The 18,230-nt window shown below is 37.1% G+C and overlaps 1 protein-coding gene across 1 annotated transcript in view; it reads right to left on the reverse strand.

The window, feature by feature from the left end:
- The window catches only part of DNAH7 (dynein axonemal heavy chain 7), a 340,485-nt gene that overhangs the window by 114,436 nt on the left and 207,819 nt on the right, over positions 1–18,230 (reverse strand). Inside the window, exons 39-44 of the mRNA XM_005573795.5 lie at positions 16,913–17,039; positions 15,597–15,816; positions 8,074–8,946; positions 5,644–5,873; positions 2,385–2,715; positions 1,363–1,709 (exon numbers count right to left, since the gene is read on the reverse strand). Of these exons, the coding sequence (XP_005573852.2) occupies positions 1,363–1,709; positions 2,385–2,715; positions 5,644–5,873; positions 8,074–8,946; positions 15,597–15,816; positions 16,913–17,039 (2,128 nt within the window). The remainder of the gene's footprint in view (positions 1–1,362; positions 1,710–2,384; positions 2,716–5,643; positions 5,874–8,073; positions 8,947–15,596; positions 15,817–16,912; positions 17,040–18,230) is intronic.

Below are 18,230 nucleotides of genomic sequence, written 5' to 3' on the forward strand. Positions count from 1 at the left end.
TTTCTAATATCCTTACTGTGACTCAAAACACTTCTTTATGCAAAAATCTAAACTGATTTCTATATTCCATGTTTTATCTAAGAATCATCCAAGCTTGATCCTGGACATAAGAAATGGCCATTAAAATAGACATCAAATACACATAGTGTTTTAAAATAATACTTTTACTCAAAAAAAAAAAAACATTTTGCCAGTATGAATTTTGATAACTTTCTGAAAGAAAAGTAGGATATTCAAGTAGAGTATTACAATGTTAGTAGAAGCCTAATTGCAATGACAAAAGTTAGTTTTGATGAGGAAAAAGTGAGGTATCTTTTATCTTTGTCATTTTACTTAAAAAAATCCTCAAATCCTAGAATACATCCTCAACCAAAAACCATTATCCTATAAATATGTATGTGGTAATAAAAGGAATTATATAGGAAAAAGGATGGATCTAAATTCTCTCCCTAGTATCTGGAAAATGGAGTCAGTCATGTTATTTAACAAACATTAAATGAATCATTAACTAATATATCATGGTCTGAAACATATATAGCACTACTATATATGTAGAATGATTAAAATTGGATATGAGTTTGAAAAACATCCTGTGACAGTTGTTTTTTTGAAAAAACAATAATTACTCTGCTTTGTGTATGATATAACCGGTTCTCATATAATCACCAAAAAAGACTCCTTATTTCACAATAATACATATTATGCCAGCAGTTTTTAAAGTGTGGTCCAAGGACCCCTGGGGATCTTGACAACACTTGCCCCTTTAGGGAGCTCATAAGGTCTTCCCTCGTCCAACTAAACCTCTGTGTGATGGTGGATTTTCTTTAATTGCAATCAAAACAACATACTGCAACAGAATGAGCGAAGAAGCAGATTTTGGTGTCTGGCTATCTTACATTAGACCACACATTAAAGAGACTTGTAAAGGTATAATAAAATATCACTCTTATCATTGTTTCTTCTTCTATTTTTCAAAGAAAAACATATGAATTTATAAAAAATAAAAATAAGTCACTTATATTAACACGTAACATTTTTATTGCTTTTCAAAATGAATTAACAAACACTTTAAAAATTTTCCATTTTAATTTCTAATATGGTAAATAAACAAAAATCTTTTTGGGGTCTTCAATACTTTTAAGAGTATAAACGGTTCCTGAGTCCAAAAAGTTTAAGAACCACTGTATTATACTATTAGTTGGCATAATCTTGCCTCCAGTAAATATGCAAACACAAAGTAGATTCAGACAGGATTTTCCAAGGAGCCTCTCTCACTTACATAACTTTTAAATTTCATATTGTCTAACTGACCAAAAGTGAAGATAAAACATACTAGCCGGGTTTCTTTGTATCAGCACTTACTTATCGTATGAATCCATTGCTATGACCCACTTGCACAGACCTTCGGCCGCTGTAGAAGCATTTCTGATTTTTTCTGGTACAAAATCTGGATTTGGAATATAATTTTTTCTTATGATATTCATATAAGCTGGAGGAATATTGTCCTTGTCATATTCATGAAGTGACTGTAGAAACCTCATGTCACCAAGAAGTCTCTTAGCTGGGCCCCAGAAATCCTCAATTTTTTTCCCTGAACCTGTTGGGTCAGGGATTTTGTCAGCTTTGATCCCTTTCAAGATGCATATAGCTTCCATAACAAGCTTGACACCAGCAGGAGGACTCTTCATGGACTTTACCACTGTAATATCCTTGAAATAACAACATGTTAATTATTTTAAAAGACACGTTTGTTTACACAGTAATTGTAATTGGTTCCTATTTTCAAACTAAGCATACAGAAACTCATTGTGTTCACTGGGTAGAAACGGTGACAGTAATAGAACTGCACTGACACTCTTCTCCCGAGTCCCACCCAAAAGTTTAGCCAAAATTCTCTGCACTATTTATTTTAAAAATCAACCTTCATCTTTCTAAATTTATAAAACACATTATTTTACGTATCCCTCCCAAAAAATTACTGACAAAATTAACACAATACTTTATCACATGCTCTATAAGATGCATCCCAATGACAAGAGTGTCTAAATATGAAAAAGGTACCCCTTAGAACCAAAATATAATCTCAAGTCTTAAGCCTTTGTTAATTACTGTAGTGCAAAGATGTATGAAGTTCTTGAAATAACTGTTGCTTTACGTAAGTTATAACATCTAGCAGCTGTCTTCCATTTCAAAGGTGTTTTTGCATGCACATGCATTTCTTTTTCAGGTCAATTAGGGAATTCTTTTGCCAATTTCAAAATGATTTCAGCTTCATTAAATTTGCAGGCTAATTCAGAGAGACAAACTAGACCAGAACACAATGCTAATTTCTTTCTTGGGCTGTGATGACATGTATCCTAGAAAGTGTATGGCGAAGCTCTTACCTGTGCAGTAAGAGTATCAAGGGCAGCCAACGCTGACTCTAATATTGGCAAGGCACCTGCCAGGTCAGCATCACACTCATCTTTGATGGCTTTGGAAGCCATAGCTTGTTCGTTTGCTATTGTTTCATCAGCTTTCACTATTTTTTCAGTTTTGGCAACTTCTACAGACTCTTTCTCAATCATTATCATCATTTCATCAACCTCTTTGCTAGCAACTTTTAATTGAGGTTGTAGTGCCTCCAACTCCATCTGCATTGTGGCTACTTGAGATGAAGCAGAATCCAGTTTCTCCAAACCCACTTCATATCTCTTTTTCATTTTCATTACTTCACTGAAAGGAAATAGATAAAACAAAGTTAATCATGAGGCTCTGCATCCTACATTAAGGAAAAACCTAAGTGTTTTTGAGCTTGCTAGGCTTTTTCAAGACATAACTACAGGAGTGGTCTAAAAGATTTTCATATATATGACAATCTGTCAAAACATGAAACCTAGAACATTGGATTTGTGCACGATTAAGAGCAGACAGCATGTTTTATTCATTTTTGTGTTTTCAGTACCTATACGTTATCAAGGCATACAACAGAAATTCAAAAGAATAAATGCACTGGAGATGAGGCAAGGAGTATCCTATATCAAAATGAATGATGTACCTCTAAAGTTGGTAAGTTGATTCCAGCAACACTACTGCTGCTTTAAACCTTTTTATGATCACTTATTTTAAACACATTTCAGTGCTCAAAATATATTACTCTGAATGTTTCCAAACGTGAAAAAATGATTTTAACATGTATTATACATCTTGAAAGAGAGATTTGTTTTATTAAAAGTAACAAATAGAGCAGATCATAAAGCTCAATACCCTGTTTGGTGCAAAACGATTACAAAGTAATAACACATGATTAGAAATAATGTAATACTTTAGCATATTTTAAAAGTTAAATATTGTAATGTGTTTAAAAATTTAATCTGCATTTATTTGCAAATATATATGAATTTCTCTCTAAAGAAAACTCTTCTTTATAATTTCATTTTAAAATACTTGATATACCATAATGTCTCCAAGTAAAAAAAGGACATGCTTTTAAAATCCCCTTCAAAAAATAGACTGGAGTAGTAAGGAACTGGCTTGAACTGGAAAAGGTAACCTGGAGAACACCGAAAGGATTGCAATTTTTGTTTTAAAAAAATTCATAAGTTAGAGCATGCCATGTTTTTGTCAAATTCCGTCTGAGCAAAGTATTCGGGAGTAATGGGCACAGAGGGCACCTGGGCACAGAGGGCGCCAAGCGTATGGCACTGTATTATTGTGAGTCTCGTTTCAGCTGAAACCTTGTGCAACGAGCATGGGGAAGGTCTCATTCCTGCCAGCCTGAGACAGTTTCAATATTGTGGCTAATCCCAAGTGACGCTTTGCTAGCTTAACCACAGATTTCCTGCCAGGTAACCTGAAAACTTTCTTCTAGGTTACAGCACTACCTTGCTATTGGGACCTGAAGGCTTTAGCTATTATGGGAATAATCATCATAGGGTAGGAATTCTAGTTGAGGTAAAGGAGAAATTAGTATCTTTTTTTTTTTTCATTTGCAAGGAATTTTGAAAAGAAAAAATTTGAAAATGGAAAATTTGAAAGGCAAATAAGAATATTTGAAAATACCTTAAAAACTATGACTCTTTCAACCTGTAAGTTTGAACTTATAACCTCGTAACTTTAAAACTTATAACCAATAAGTTTAAACTCTTCCTATAAGTTTGTATCTCGTTTTTATAATCCTTCTTTTTGTTAGGGTGGCCTTACTATTGTGAGTGCACAGTCAAACAAAAGCCACGAGTGATATCCAAAATTTAATCAATCTCCAAGAGCTTTTGATCCTCCTGGATAAGAAAATATGAAAAACAGCAAGATTCCATTATGTTAAAGATCATAAGCTCGACACAGGAAGACAATTATCTTGAGAGCCAAAGAAATAATGAATTCCAGCCAAGCTATGCAGCAGTCACGGTGGGCGCTACAGATTTCACTAGGTAGTTGACAAACTCCTAAAGGTATGATTCAAACACAGGGTAGTAGACCACAGTGACTACGACAGTCCTGGTTGGGAGGGCACAGCCACAGTCACTATGAATACAGACGAGGAGTGTCATATCCACATCCAGGTAGCATGCTGCCCAGTATGAGAAAAGGTCCTTCAAAATGCTTGAGATAGTAGGTTAACCACAGGAAGATTTAGAATTAACCATAGAAATATATACAAAAATCAAACTCATAGTATTCATATTTTTATATTATCTATGCACATTTGTTGTTTTATGTATTCTTTTTAATCTTTAAAAGAATTTGGTCTGTTCGATTCATAGAGCAGGCTTGAGCTTCCAATACAAATCATGTATCTGAGCAGTAAATTTACATCTGTTTTTAAGTAAAAATCATATTAATTTGTAGATAATATTCAAACATTTAAAAGTAATTAAGGCTTACCATATGTATATGTTTAAAATACTAGACTGATAAATTATTTAAGTATCTAGTAATGTTTGATTTGTCAAATCAGAACTTGAAAGGGAAATATAAATACCATATTAAAAATTGTATTTAAAAAAGCTTTTGAATGGAGCCACACATTAATCCAAGGTCCCCTTTAAAGGTAACCACTAAAATGTTCCAAACTTCCTACTTTCTACCTTAATGTTATAATGTTTTTAAATTTTATAATATACATACTGAATTTTAATTTTTGGAACAAAAGAAATATTTGAATAAACTTTTATGCACACACAAGTCACCCTCCAGAACATTTAAAAAACTCACATTGACACTTTCTATAGCAGGTAAGTTCACTGATGTTTATATTGATGTTTTCAAATGAGAGCTTATTAGAGAGTGACTGTCCCTCCCTAGAGTCTCAGCTCTTCAGTATCCAAAGAGAGGGTTTAACTATTACCTAATTATTTATCAGAGAAAAATCACTCTCTAGTAGTGTTTACTCAATATTGGTTGGAATATTGAGTTGGAATGTCTTCATTCTTCCAAGAGTGATTATGCATCTACGATGTGCTAGGCAATGTACCCATATGAGAAGGACAAGACCCCTCCCTAAACTCAAAATGTTTGTGGATTAAATCATTTAAAGATGTAACAAAACTCACAGTATATTTCTATGAAATAAATCTCTATTACATCATATTTATGTCATTTTTGCACACATAAGTATTTTTAATTTGCCCTAGCTTACTTAGAAACATGAAATTCGATTTTTACCTTCTTTTCTTTTCTAACAACAGTTTGAAGGTGGAGATTAATTCAAGGTAAGAGGTAGGAGTCACATAATTGTATCTTTGAAGTTCAACAAAGAAAGATGTGGATAAATCTATAGTAGAAGTGTGGAAGCTTTTACACATGTCGATACAGCCATCTCTTATTTCCTCTGACATTTCAATTTCTTCCAAGAATCGTGAGGCAACTGCCTGGAGTGCATCTTCAGGCCATGACTAAATGTAAGATAAATGCTTTAGCACTTTATTAAGATTACGAATCTGGATCTGTTACTACTGCAGCCCTTTACAACTTAGGGATGTTGGGGGTGAAGGGGAATAGTGTGAGGGACGGTGTGGGGGAGACAATTTCATAAGGAACTTTCCCGAGGACTTGCATACTTAGGGCAGGGAGCCAGGAGCTAGTTAGTGCATATAACATTCACTGTCTGTGGTTTGTTCTGAGATTAGAGAAATTGTTCATGAGTGTTGCAGGAGAAAGAAAAGGCAAATGAACTAAATTTATGGAAAGTCTATTTCTGTATGCATTTTACTGGTACCGTCTCATTTAATTATCCTAACATTTCCCTGAGAATGATGTAGGCATCATTCCTGAAACAGCTTCCAAACCCTTTCTCTTCTTCCTTTATCCACCTCAATCATCCCAATTCAAGCCTCCACTATCATCTGCCTGGAAGATTCCAATAGCATCCTAACTGCTCGTATTCTCTACATAGCTGCAAGAGTGTTCTTTTCAAAATATAAATCAGCTCATGTCACACTCCCCAATTTATAACCATTCAAAGACTTCCTAGAATTCTTAAAATCCAAACCAGCTTGCCAATCTCTATTTGATTTGGCCCTTCCCAAATTTCTGACCTGTTATACCACTTCTGCCCACAGTTCCTGTGCTCCTGTCACACTGATTTTCTGCCATCCTCTCCTTCCTTCTGTCTAGACACTTGACTTCACTGGTTTATCCTCTCTGCCCAGATCTCAGTACTGACACTTTTTTGTCTTTCCAGTTTCCTCTTCAAACCCATAATTGGTCCCTTATTTTAAAAGCATTTACCTATAATCCCAGCACTTTGGGAGGGCAAGGCAGGCAGATCACCTGAGGTCAGGAGTTCGAGACCAACCTGGCCAACATGGTGAAACCCCATCTCTACTAAAAATACAAAAATTAGCCAGGCGTGGTGGCGGGCGTCTGTAATCCCAGCTACTCGGGAGGCTGAGGCAGGAGAATTGCTTGAACCTGGCAGGCAGAGGTTGCAGTGAGCCAAGATTGTGCCACTGCACTCCAGCCTGGGTGACAAGAGTGAGACTGCGTCTCAAAACAACAAACACAACAACAAAGCATTTACTCCCGATTTGCTAGCCTGTCTAATGAAATTCTGTTTTGCTTATTTGTCCGTAGACAAGAAGCCCAAGGAGAGCAGAGGTCTTGTCTATTTCATGTGCTTCATCTCCAGCTTTTAGATTAAGACTTGCTACAAAGCAAAACAGAATTCAATAAATGTTTTGCATGAAATAATTAATTTTACTAGGAAGTGGAGGTACAGAGAGGTTCTGTAAACTTTCCAAGGTCATAAATGCTTATCTGTTAAATCCCCCTCACGGGATCTCAGCCACAGCCCACAGATTTCTTACTACACAGGTAGAGAATGCATTGTGATATGCTGTTAAAGCCAGAATTACTGTTCCCATCTAGCTAGGTACTCTCCCTTTGCTACTCCCCTTCCCACCCCTCCTCCGTACCCCCATCCATTCACTGCCTTTTTCTGCTCTGCTCGTACTTCCCAGTACGAAGTCCACCACAAAAAAAGGTCACTGGCTTTCTTCCTCTTAACTTCTTTGGGTTTAGCTAATGGGAAGAGAGTGGGGGCAGGGTCGAAGAAGGGAGACATATGGGTATTTTGATCCTCCCTTCCTTTCCAGCTGTAGCTGAGTTCTAGGTTTCTGGTTCCTATTCCTTTTGGGCAGTCTTATATCCACAGCTCTAAGCTCTGACTTCCAGTAACACTCTTCCCTTCCTCTGCCCTTTTACACGAGGGCATAGTAACCCACCACTTCCTGAGTGTTCCAACATCCCCTCTTGGTTCCCTTAACCCTGCCTACACCTCTGTGAATGGCTCCTTCATTATGCTTTCTCCAGTGAAGGGTTCAAGTGTGCTCTGTGTTTCCTGTCAGGACTCTGATACACAATTTTATCATAATATTTCCTATAATATACTGAAGTTAGTGATCACATATACTCTTAATAAATACTTTTCTATTACAATTTCTTGAATTTTAATTTCATAAAATATAACTGATCAGAAGATTTTGCTGAACTACATTTTGGGGTAAACTATGGGTTAGGAGTCTATAAAATAAGTCATGATGAGGGTGGAAATCAACATTTCTAGAAGTCTGTCTAAAATATACATGACGATACCTGAAACCAGTCAATGGTACAGCAGTTAACAAGAGCAGGGAACTTTCTAAGACGATTTCGAAATGCATCTCCAATGGGACTCATGGCAAGGACCACATGCAGTTGGTTGCGGCAACGATCAATAAACATGTTGAAAAGGGCTATGGGGCTGCCATCTGTTTGCTTGGTTTTATCCCGCTGGCGATCTAACTGACGCATCTTATCACATATCTCTTGTTTCTCATCTAATGCAAAGAGATTTGGAATCTCCCCAGCGTTTAGCAGATTATTGACATCTTCCAGAAAAGACTCTTTTTTAATTTGAGTATCTGTAAACAGGAAGACACCCTGCATCTCACCTTCTGCACATTTCCTTAAGATCACTTTTAAATCTTCATGCCATTCAGTAGTATCATACCCCTTAGAGATTTCAACTTGGAAAACAGAATAGTCAGCCATGTGGGCAGCTAATCTGGTGACAGATTGCCTTCCACTCCCTCCAACCCCTACTAGGAGAGCATGGCTGCGAGGTTGCTTCAGGATCCTGGAAATTCTGCTGATGTGCTCTATGGCAAATCGAAACAAGACGAGGTTCATGGGTTTTTTGCTTATATTGTTGTATTCTTCTAGGTGAATTTCTACTATCATTCGAAGATTATCCACATCTGCGATTTCTCTGTAGTTGGTATCCTCCCTCTTGGGATCATGGAAATCACAAAACATTAAGCTGCGTAAGTCATCTTCTTCTACTATGCCATCATTATCAAAATCCAAACGTTGAAAAAGCTCATGAAAATCTTCATACATGTAGTTGCTCAAAATTTCTTGAATGTAGTTGACGAGCCAGCTTCTGTCTGCATTGTCCAGAAGGCGGTCATAATACACTCGAAGGACCTGTATAACAATTAAAAAGCAGCTTTAGGAACTTCCTTCTGATTTTTAAAAAAGTGTTATTATTTCTATGCTAATCTCAAGTAATAAAAAAATATTAGAAAATTTTTGCGGGTTTTATTAAAAGTATATCCAAATATTCAGGACTGATTCATAATAATGTTATTTTAAATGTTAATTTTAGCTCTATATTTAGAATAATAAGGTTATATTCAGTTATCAATCAATGAAAGGTAATTTTGGGGGTGGTAGAAGTAGATGTAGAGATGCTGAGAGACTTAAGGCCTTTAGAAGTTAGTGACTGCCTTTGCTGGCTGCTCAGATGTGGATAGCAGAGCTGGGCACCAGTACCCAGGGGGTACCCAACTCCTTTCCAGTGATGTTTCCTTTTTCTAGGATAGATAACATTTTGAAAATTATTGACAAATCAATAGTTTTTGCTTTTGTTTCTGTTTTTCATAAAGCACATTTTCTAGAATAGGAAATGTCTTGGGTAGAGGGAGAGTTGTTTGGGGTATCTGTTAATTATTTTTGTTTTAAGTCGTTACAGAGAGCAATCTACTAAAATAAATCTCTGGTTATATGCACATGTTATGGGACTGCAAGAACTATCAGGCTTGCTACATGTAACTACTGTTTTCTTAAAGCAGTGTAAGTGTCCCAGGGGTATAGTCTATTTAGGACTGAATTGTGTCCCCACAAAATTCTTATGTTGAAGCCATAACTCTCAATGTGACTGGATTTGGCGATAGGGCCTTAAAGGAGGCAATTAAGGTTAAATGAGGTCATAGGCGTAGGACCCTAATCTTATAGGATAGTGTCCTCATAAGAAAAGGAAGAGGCATTAAAGCGCACGCTCTCTCTGGTTCTTGTTTCTGTTGGGCAGCCCTTATATGCACAAAGGAAGGGCCATGTGAGGACACAGAGACAAGGTGGCTTTAGCAAGTCAGCGTGAGAAAATAAATTTCTGTTGTTTAAGCCACTTAGTCTGTATTATTTTGTTAATGGCCGACTAATACATATATGCTATACATAATGCATATTTCATCAGTGGAACGTTGGATCCTTACTCTGCTTTACCATTTTGAGTAAATCACTGAAAATGTCTGCATCAGCTTCTTCACCTATAAAATAGAAGTAGTATTACCTACCTCGCAAATCTCGTAGATTTGGAGAAAAAGTAATATGACAACATATGTGAAAACACTATAGAATTCAAATAGATAATCACTGCAAATTGCCCTAGCATTAGGCTAATCATAGTGTTCAGGAATCTTGGTTTTAGTGTATTGATTGTTATCAAATTGATGAATTCATAGTGTTATACTTTTTTTTTTTTCACTAATAGTGTCTGCATAAGCAAATGGTATTATTTAAACTTCCTTCATATTCCAACCAGTTCAAAAGTTATTTCTCTGTGAGACAATCTAATTTCCCAATACATGCCAATAGCCAATCTTTGAACTGAGGTACTTAAGACCTCAGACAATATTCCTAAATTAAGTCAACTTCATGTATCAGGATCAATGCCTAAGCATGAAACAAGTATATTATTATCTAGCTGGCAGTTTAGCAAGAACCTACAGCAGCATTTCTCAAAGACAGTCAACACATCTGTATTAAAATAATCAGGGGTACTTATTCAAAATGCAAATTCCTGGGCCCCACAGTGGATCTGTTGACTTAAAAACATGGATGGTGATTCCTGGGAATATCTTTCCATTTCTTTTTGTTTTTTGTTTTTCCTTATATAAGGTACAGATATGGTTTGGCTGTGTTCCCACCTAAATCTCATCTTGAATTCCCACGTGTTGTGGGAGGGACCTGGTGGGAGGCAATTGAATCATGGGGTGGGTCTTTCCCGTGCTGTTCTTGTGACAGTGAATAAGTCTCAGAGACCTGATGGTTTTAAAAAGGGGAGTTTCCCTGCACAATCTCTCTTCTCTTGTTTGCCACCATGTGAGAGGTGCCTTTCACCTCCCACCATGATTGTGAGGCATCTCTAGACACATGGAACTGTAAGTTCAATAAACCTCCTTCTCTTGTAAATTGCCCAGTCTTGGTTATGTCTTTATCAGCAGCATGAAAATGGACTAATACAGGTACAACAATCTTAAGTGTACAGCTCAAAGAATTTTTGCACACAGATACACATCCATGAAACCACCACCAAGATCAAGATATCAAATTTCCAGCACCTTAGTAAGCTCCCTCGTGCTCACTCCTGTTGATCTCTGCTTTCCTCCCTCCCCAGCAGGGAACCATTATTCTATCACCACCTCTCACATTTTAAAAAGTTGACACTTAAAACTTTCTATTATAAATCTAAATTGCTGCAAAGGATATAATTTCTGGCATATTTATATTGTAATTTGTGCTTTGAATTTATTTACCTCAAAGTCTTGATTACAGACTTTTAAAATTGAGAAATAATTCATGGGTCATAAAATTCATTCTTTAAAAGAATACAAAATCAGAATATTCACAAAGTTATGCAATCATCACAACTATCTCCCTCCAGAACTTTATCATCACCCCAAAAAGAAACCTGATACCCAATAGAGGCTACTTCTCATTACCACCAGCCCTGGCCAACACTAATCTACTTACTGTCTCTATGGAACTTGCTTATTCTGGATATATGATGTAAATGAATTATATCATATGTGACCTTTTGTGTATGGACTTTGTAACTTAGCACAATGTTTCTAGGTTCATCTATGTTGTAGGATATATGAGTATTTGTTTTTAGGACTGAATAAAATTCCACAGTGTATATTTACAACACTTTGTCCACTTATCAGCTGATGGATATTTGGGTTGTTTCTACTTTTTGGCTATTATAAATAATTCTGCTAATAATATTCATGTACAAGTCTTCACGTGGACATGTATCAGTTCTTTGGGTCCATAGTTAGGAGTGGAATTGCTAGGTCATATGGTAACTCTATGTTTTAACCTTTTGATGACCTACCAAACTGTTTTCTATATTACATTACTGCCAGCTATGTATGAGGGTTCCAGTTCTTCCACATGCTCACCAATACTGTTTTATTATTTATCTTTTTTATTACAGCCATCCTATTGAGTATGAAAGGTACTTAATGGCAGTTTTGATTTGTATTTCCCTAATGACTAATCATGTCCTTATTGGCCATTCATATATCATCTTTGCAGCGATGTCTTTGAATCATTTGCCCACTTTTAAATTGGGTTATTAGCCTTTTATTGTTGAGTTATAATAGTTCTTAAGGTATTCTGGATACTAGACACTTAACAGTTTATATGATTTGCAGGTATTTTATTCCATTCTCTATATTTTCATTTTTTTGATGGTACTTTTTGAAGCATAAAATTTTTTAATTTTGATGAAACACATTCATCTATTTTGGGGGGTCTTGTTTTTGCAGAATATCTGTATTTAACAAGCAAACCAGGTGATATGTGCATTAACTAACATCTGAGAGCCGTGGAGAAGCCAAAGGGAATGAGTTGTAAGTCAGTTTTATACCTTAGAAACCATTTAGTGAAATTATATAAGGTTATCTAGTATGATAATGATGTCTGGAAAGGAAAAAGACATGTAAAGTAGTCTCTAACATATAGTAAATCCTGAAGAAATCTTTTCTGAGTGAACAGAAATAAAGCACAAATTAGTGTTGAGTTGAACCGTTGCAGGGCTTTTTCTTAGTTCAGCTAAAGGTACGGTCCTTGTCACACAGCCACAAAAATTTCGCCTCGCAGACTATTTGAATGTTCAGTAAAACAGGGTTTTGCTGAGTGAAAATGAAGAAAAGGGGGAAACAGGGACTCTCCACAAGGCCAGAGTCCCTGCTACAGTGCTTCCCGCCCTGCAGATTGAATCCCAGGTTCCATCCAGGAAGAAGAGGGGCCAGGCTCCTCCCCACTGCAAACAGCATGAACTTCTGTGGCTCCACCCCAGTGTCCCGGCTGGCTGGAGGTTCTCTGGGGATCCCTTCCCACCTGTTGTCTCACAATTACCTCATATTTTTAAAGATATTGAGAATAATGTACCAAACATCCTACTTGGCACTGCAGTAAGAAAAAAAAAAAAGAGAGAAATCTCTGCTCTCATGGGGCTTGCCTGCTATCTGAGGGAGATGAACAATACATATAATGAATGAATTCTACAACATGTTGGACATTGAAAAATATTATAGAAAGAAGTAAAATAGGACAGGATACAAAAGACTGGAACTACTAGGATAGGGGAGGGGACACAGGCTGTGGTATTAAAAAGCTTCAACTAGAAGGAGGAAGTTGATCAAAGGCAGGGAGGGAGCTATTCCAGAGCATCGATATCTGGAGGAAATATTGCAGGCAGAGAGAATAGCCAGGAGGCCTGTAATGCTGGTGAAAGGGGGATGAGGATGAGAGCAGGAGGCAGCCTGAGGGGAACAGGCTAAGAGGAACACATCCCAGGTCCTATGGGCCACTGGACTTCTATTCTAAATTCCTCTGAATGAAGTGGGTGCTAATACAAGGTTTTGAGCTGAGGACTAAATTCATTATGTTTTATGTAGGCGTGTATAAATATGAAGTAGTCAACCTCATTAAATGCCCAAAGAGCTCAATAACCATTATCAAAACTCAATAATCTGACATCTAAAGCAGCATAGAATCTAAGAAACTCTTAAAAGTAATTATGTCTAACACATATACAATAGCACAGACAACCTATTCCCATGATTGGAAGAAAGCACTGGCCTGTATAATCCCAGGTGACAAAACGTGTCACGTGTAGCAAGCTTGCCTGCCTTCCTCTCTTGAGACACTCGTTCATTCGCCAATATCTATTGAGGGTTTTCTGTGTGCCAGGCACTGGGAAAAGCAGTGCAAAAATAAAATCGCCATTCTCCTAAAGTTTCTATTATTGTAAAGACAATAAGTAAGCCCAAAATTTAGAAGGTGTCAGGTGATGTTCAATGTTATGAAGAACAAAACAAGGTAAGCAGTAAGAAGCCAAGGGGGTAGGGATGGCCCAAAGCAAGCCTGCATGACAAGGGGGGTATTTCAGCAAAAATCTGAAGGAAGTAAGTGGGCAAGCCTGCAGATAACAGAGAAAGAGTGTTCTAGGCAGAAGGAATATCAAGGGAAAAGTTCCTGAGGTGGTGGATGCCAAATGCTTCCTCGTGAGTTAGATTCACCCATGACAAAATGCTGCCTTCAGCAATGCATTCTGCTATGGTTTCAATGTTTATGTTCCCCCTACATTTATATGTTGAAATCCTCACCCCCAGGGTGATAGTACTGAGGTGTGGGGACTCTGGGATGTAATTAGGTCATGGGGCAGAACCCTCATGAATGGAATTAGTGCCTTTATAAAGGAGGCCAGAGAGCCCCTCGCCCCTTCCACCACTTGAGGACGTGGTGAGAAGGCACCATCTATAACTAGAAAACAGTCCCTCACCAGACATGAAATCTGCCAGCGCCTTGATCTTGAACTTCCCAGCCTCCAGAACTGTGAGAAATTAATTTCAGTTTGTTGACAAGCCACCCAGTTTAAGGTACTTTTTATAACAGCCTGAATGGACTAAGGCATGCTCCTTGAATGAATTCAGCATCATCTTCCCTGTTCACTTCCCCTACACTCTCCAGCTCTTAGTACATTTCTAATATCCATGTGGCCCCCAAACACAAGCCTGCATCCATATCCCGGGATGTGGGTCCCACTCAGGCAATTAGGTAACCTGCTGTGGAGTGCTATAAGAATCTCAATATCATCCTTTCCAAATAATCACTTTTGGAGACCTTGTTGTGGCCAAAATTTCCAAGTGGAATGGATCTTCACCTGGATGTATATTTGAATGTGTGATGATTTAGGAATTCAAAATGTATATCTAAAAAGTCCAGAGAAACCGATTTTTAAAAGACCTTTTGAAATTTACGTCTCTGTAGTACATGGTTTTAACACAGTAGCATATTCTCGTGTTCTATGTTTCTTAACTGCATTATCAAAATTAAAATAAGGGTCTTGCTCTGTCACCCAGGCTGAAGTGCAGTGGTGCCATCACAGCTCACTGCACCCTCAAACTCCTGAATTCAAGCAATCCTCCCGCCTCAGCCTCCTAAAGTGTTGGGATTACAGGCATGAGCCACTGTGCCCGGTCTCCTCCACCAGTTTTTATAAGAACATGCTCATCCACATACCTATTCCCAAGAGAGCTTAAATACATTTTTATATAGTTTCTATGCTCTCAAGAATTTGCTTTGCAATTCTTTCGGCATCTAGTAATACTATACAAATAAGTAATGTAAAAAAAAAACCCCACATTCATTTCTTATAAAAACAACTCCTTAAAAAGTGTTCCATTTCAAATTTATTTGAAGCCAAACTAACCAGGATTAAACTACTTAAGGGAAACTGGCTCAAAGTGACACCTACTTGGAAATATTCTATAAATCAACAGAAATTCCTAAATCTGCATATGGGAGATAAAGCATTTTAAACATCATAAAATATCTCAGTGTTAAATATTTTAAAAATTTTTCTTGAGCATTGGCCTTCAAAATGCCAAATAACTGAATACATTTCAGCAATATAAATTGCAGAATATTTCTTTTCACCCAGTTGTTGGCATGGTAAATCTTTGTTTCTCACATAATCCCATTTCAATAACAGGAAAATTTACCTCATGAACCCAAAGACGTTTAATCACTCCTGTGGTTTCTGTTGTTTCTGGTCTTGACAAACACACACCTTGAATGACACGGGAGAAATCACGGAGGTTGAACAAGTAGTGAGATTTAGCTGGAGTAGGCAAGAGATTCTTCATTGCTTCTTTATACAGAGTCATTGTGCCATTTACAATTTGTGTGGTCAAATCTAGAAATTCATCTGGAAATTTATAACTTAAAATGTTTTAAAATAAAAAGAAAGGAAAATGTTAGCAATTATATAATTATGAGACATGAAGGCTACTTAGCAGGACCAACATAAAATTTTAATTTTGATTAAATCAATGTCATTTATAAAATTACCATATCTTGTTATAATAATAATACTAATAGATTTTTACTCCTTTTAAAGCTATTTTCTATGTACTATTTTATGTTATGTCCAAAAGAACCCTGTGAAATGAGCAGGGCCAGTTTAATGGACTTAAAAGCACTTAAGTAAGTGAGCAGAAGAGACAGCCAAGGAACCCAGATTATGTAATTCCCAAATCCACTAGACAAGCATTTCCCGACCTCTTTCATTCCCTGGCATTCTCAACTGCATATAAGTATAATCCATAAGGAACACTGGTGAAACAGGTATTTTCGGAGGAAAAAAAGGAAGAAAATTAAAATATGTAAAAAAAAAAAGGAAAAGAGAAAAAAAGGAAAGTAAAACAGTGAGCCAAGACAAAGGGCATGATTAGGGTATAAAGAACATAGAGAACTAATTTTCATTTAGAAAGATTGCCTATATTTAACTTCTGGTTTGTCAAGGAGCCAGCTGTTTACTCCATCACTGGATAAGGCAAGGAATGACAATTTCTTGAGAATGGACATGGGGACACAGACAGACTTCTCCTGCCCAGGTCAGCTTGGCTCCCTGATATCTGTGCATCTTGTGGAGTAGCAGAATCTCTGCAGCTAGGCAGCTCCAAGGCAATACTTCTCAGAGTTGGACACAAATGCCCCTGCAGAACTCGAGTTCTACTAGAGGGCATCAAAGTCACAGCATAAACCTGGTACATCTTTCCAGCAGTAATTGAACTCAGTGGTGAAAATTCAAAATAATAACTCAAACATGAACATATTATATAGCAGAATGGTCAGACCTCTTTGTTTTATGCTCCCACACTGGGAGGTGGAGGGGACAGAGGCAAACAATGTTGTCTGTTACCTTTTCCTTATCTAGGAATGCTCTTGCTCTTTGAAATACGCTACTTAATATTGGTATGTTTCTAAAATATTTTATACCTCCTAATTAAAACAAAACAAATTTTTGATTACTTACCAGATTTTTAAATGCCAAGTTAAGATTCTAGAGAAGATTGTATACATGGATTTATCACTAAACTCATTGATTGTTATAATATTGAAATGTCGCATGTATCGAGGAGTTACTGGATTTCGACCACCACCTAAATATTAAAAAGTATAACTCTTAATAATGTTACTAGTATACACAAGAGTATTTTCTCAAATATTTTATAGTTTAAAGTAACTTGAAAGATGGAAAAATTCACAGCACATGAAGTTAAGAGCAATCAATTGTTTGGATAACCCTGACATCAAAACTATTTTTCCCTCAAACTCAAGATGTTACTTTTCTAGGTGAATTATCTGAATGAGTTCAACTAATTAGACATAATCTTGGGTCAAAACTATACTACCAAGGGAAATCAGACCAGGCAGAAAAAGCCGCAGGCCGTGTTCTCCATGGTTTACAGCTTAAAGCAGTAAATGGTAAACATCCTCAATACAATATTAAGATGTGATATTATATAATATTAATATAACCCTGGTGAATCTGACTGACTAAAGTTTAGGGCACTTCCCCTAAGGCTGGAATTCAGCACAACCATGACATATAGCCAAATTCTTTCCCCACATCTTGAAGTGAATTTACCCAAGACTAGTCTATACAGTTCATACAGTGACTTCACTGGCTGCTTGCATCTTTAAAAATTGGGGGATTTTTTCCATAAAATAATGAAAGATTCCTTTGAGCTTATATATTTATTTTGGAAAATGTAAAAGAGTTTAAGGAGATGGTGAAAGGGCTGCAGAAGAAAAGATGGTAAGGTCATCTACCCCAGCTCTGTCTCCAACCCTTCCAGAGAATGTTCAGAATTGTGGTATTTTTAGAAAATAGAAATGGGGTCCAAAAGGAAAAGATACCACAAGGTTTCAGCATACTCTTCTTACCAGTGCCTGAAGAGGCAGGGAAAAGTGGACATGTGAGTATAAATGCCTGGCTTGGGGTGGTGGGGGAGAGACAAAGTAGAACTGAAGTCTGAGACCCAGGAGCAATACGGTCTTTTATTAAAAAGAAAAAGAAAAGAAAAACAGCCTGAGCATAATAATAACAAGCCCCCAAGCCCTGTCTCCACAAAATAAAAAACAAAATTAGCCAGGCATGGTGGTGCATGCCTGTAGTCCTGGCTGCTCAGGAGGCTGAGGTGAGAGGATCACTTGAGCCCAGGAGTTTGAGGCTGCCGTGGGCTATGATCACACCACTGCACCCCACCTAAGCAACAGAGTGAGACCCTGTCTCAAAAACAAACAAACAGAAAGTGTTCAAAATGGCCCAGGGAATGTGTTGAGAGCAA

The sequence above is a fragment of the Macaca fascicularis genome, chromosome 12 (assembly GCF_037993035.2).
Source record: "Macaca fascicularis isolate 582-1 chromosome 12, T2T-MFA8v1.1".
Classification (NCBI taxonomy): Eukaryota; Metazoa; Chordata; class Mammalia; order Primates; family Cercopithecidae; genus Macaca; species Macaca fascicularis.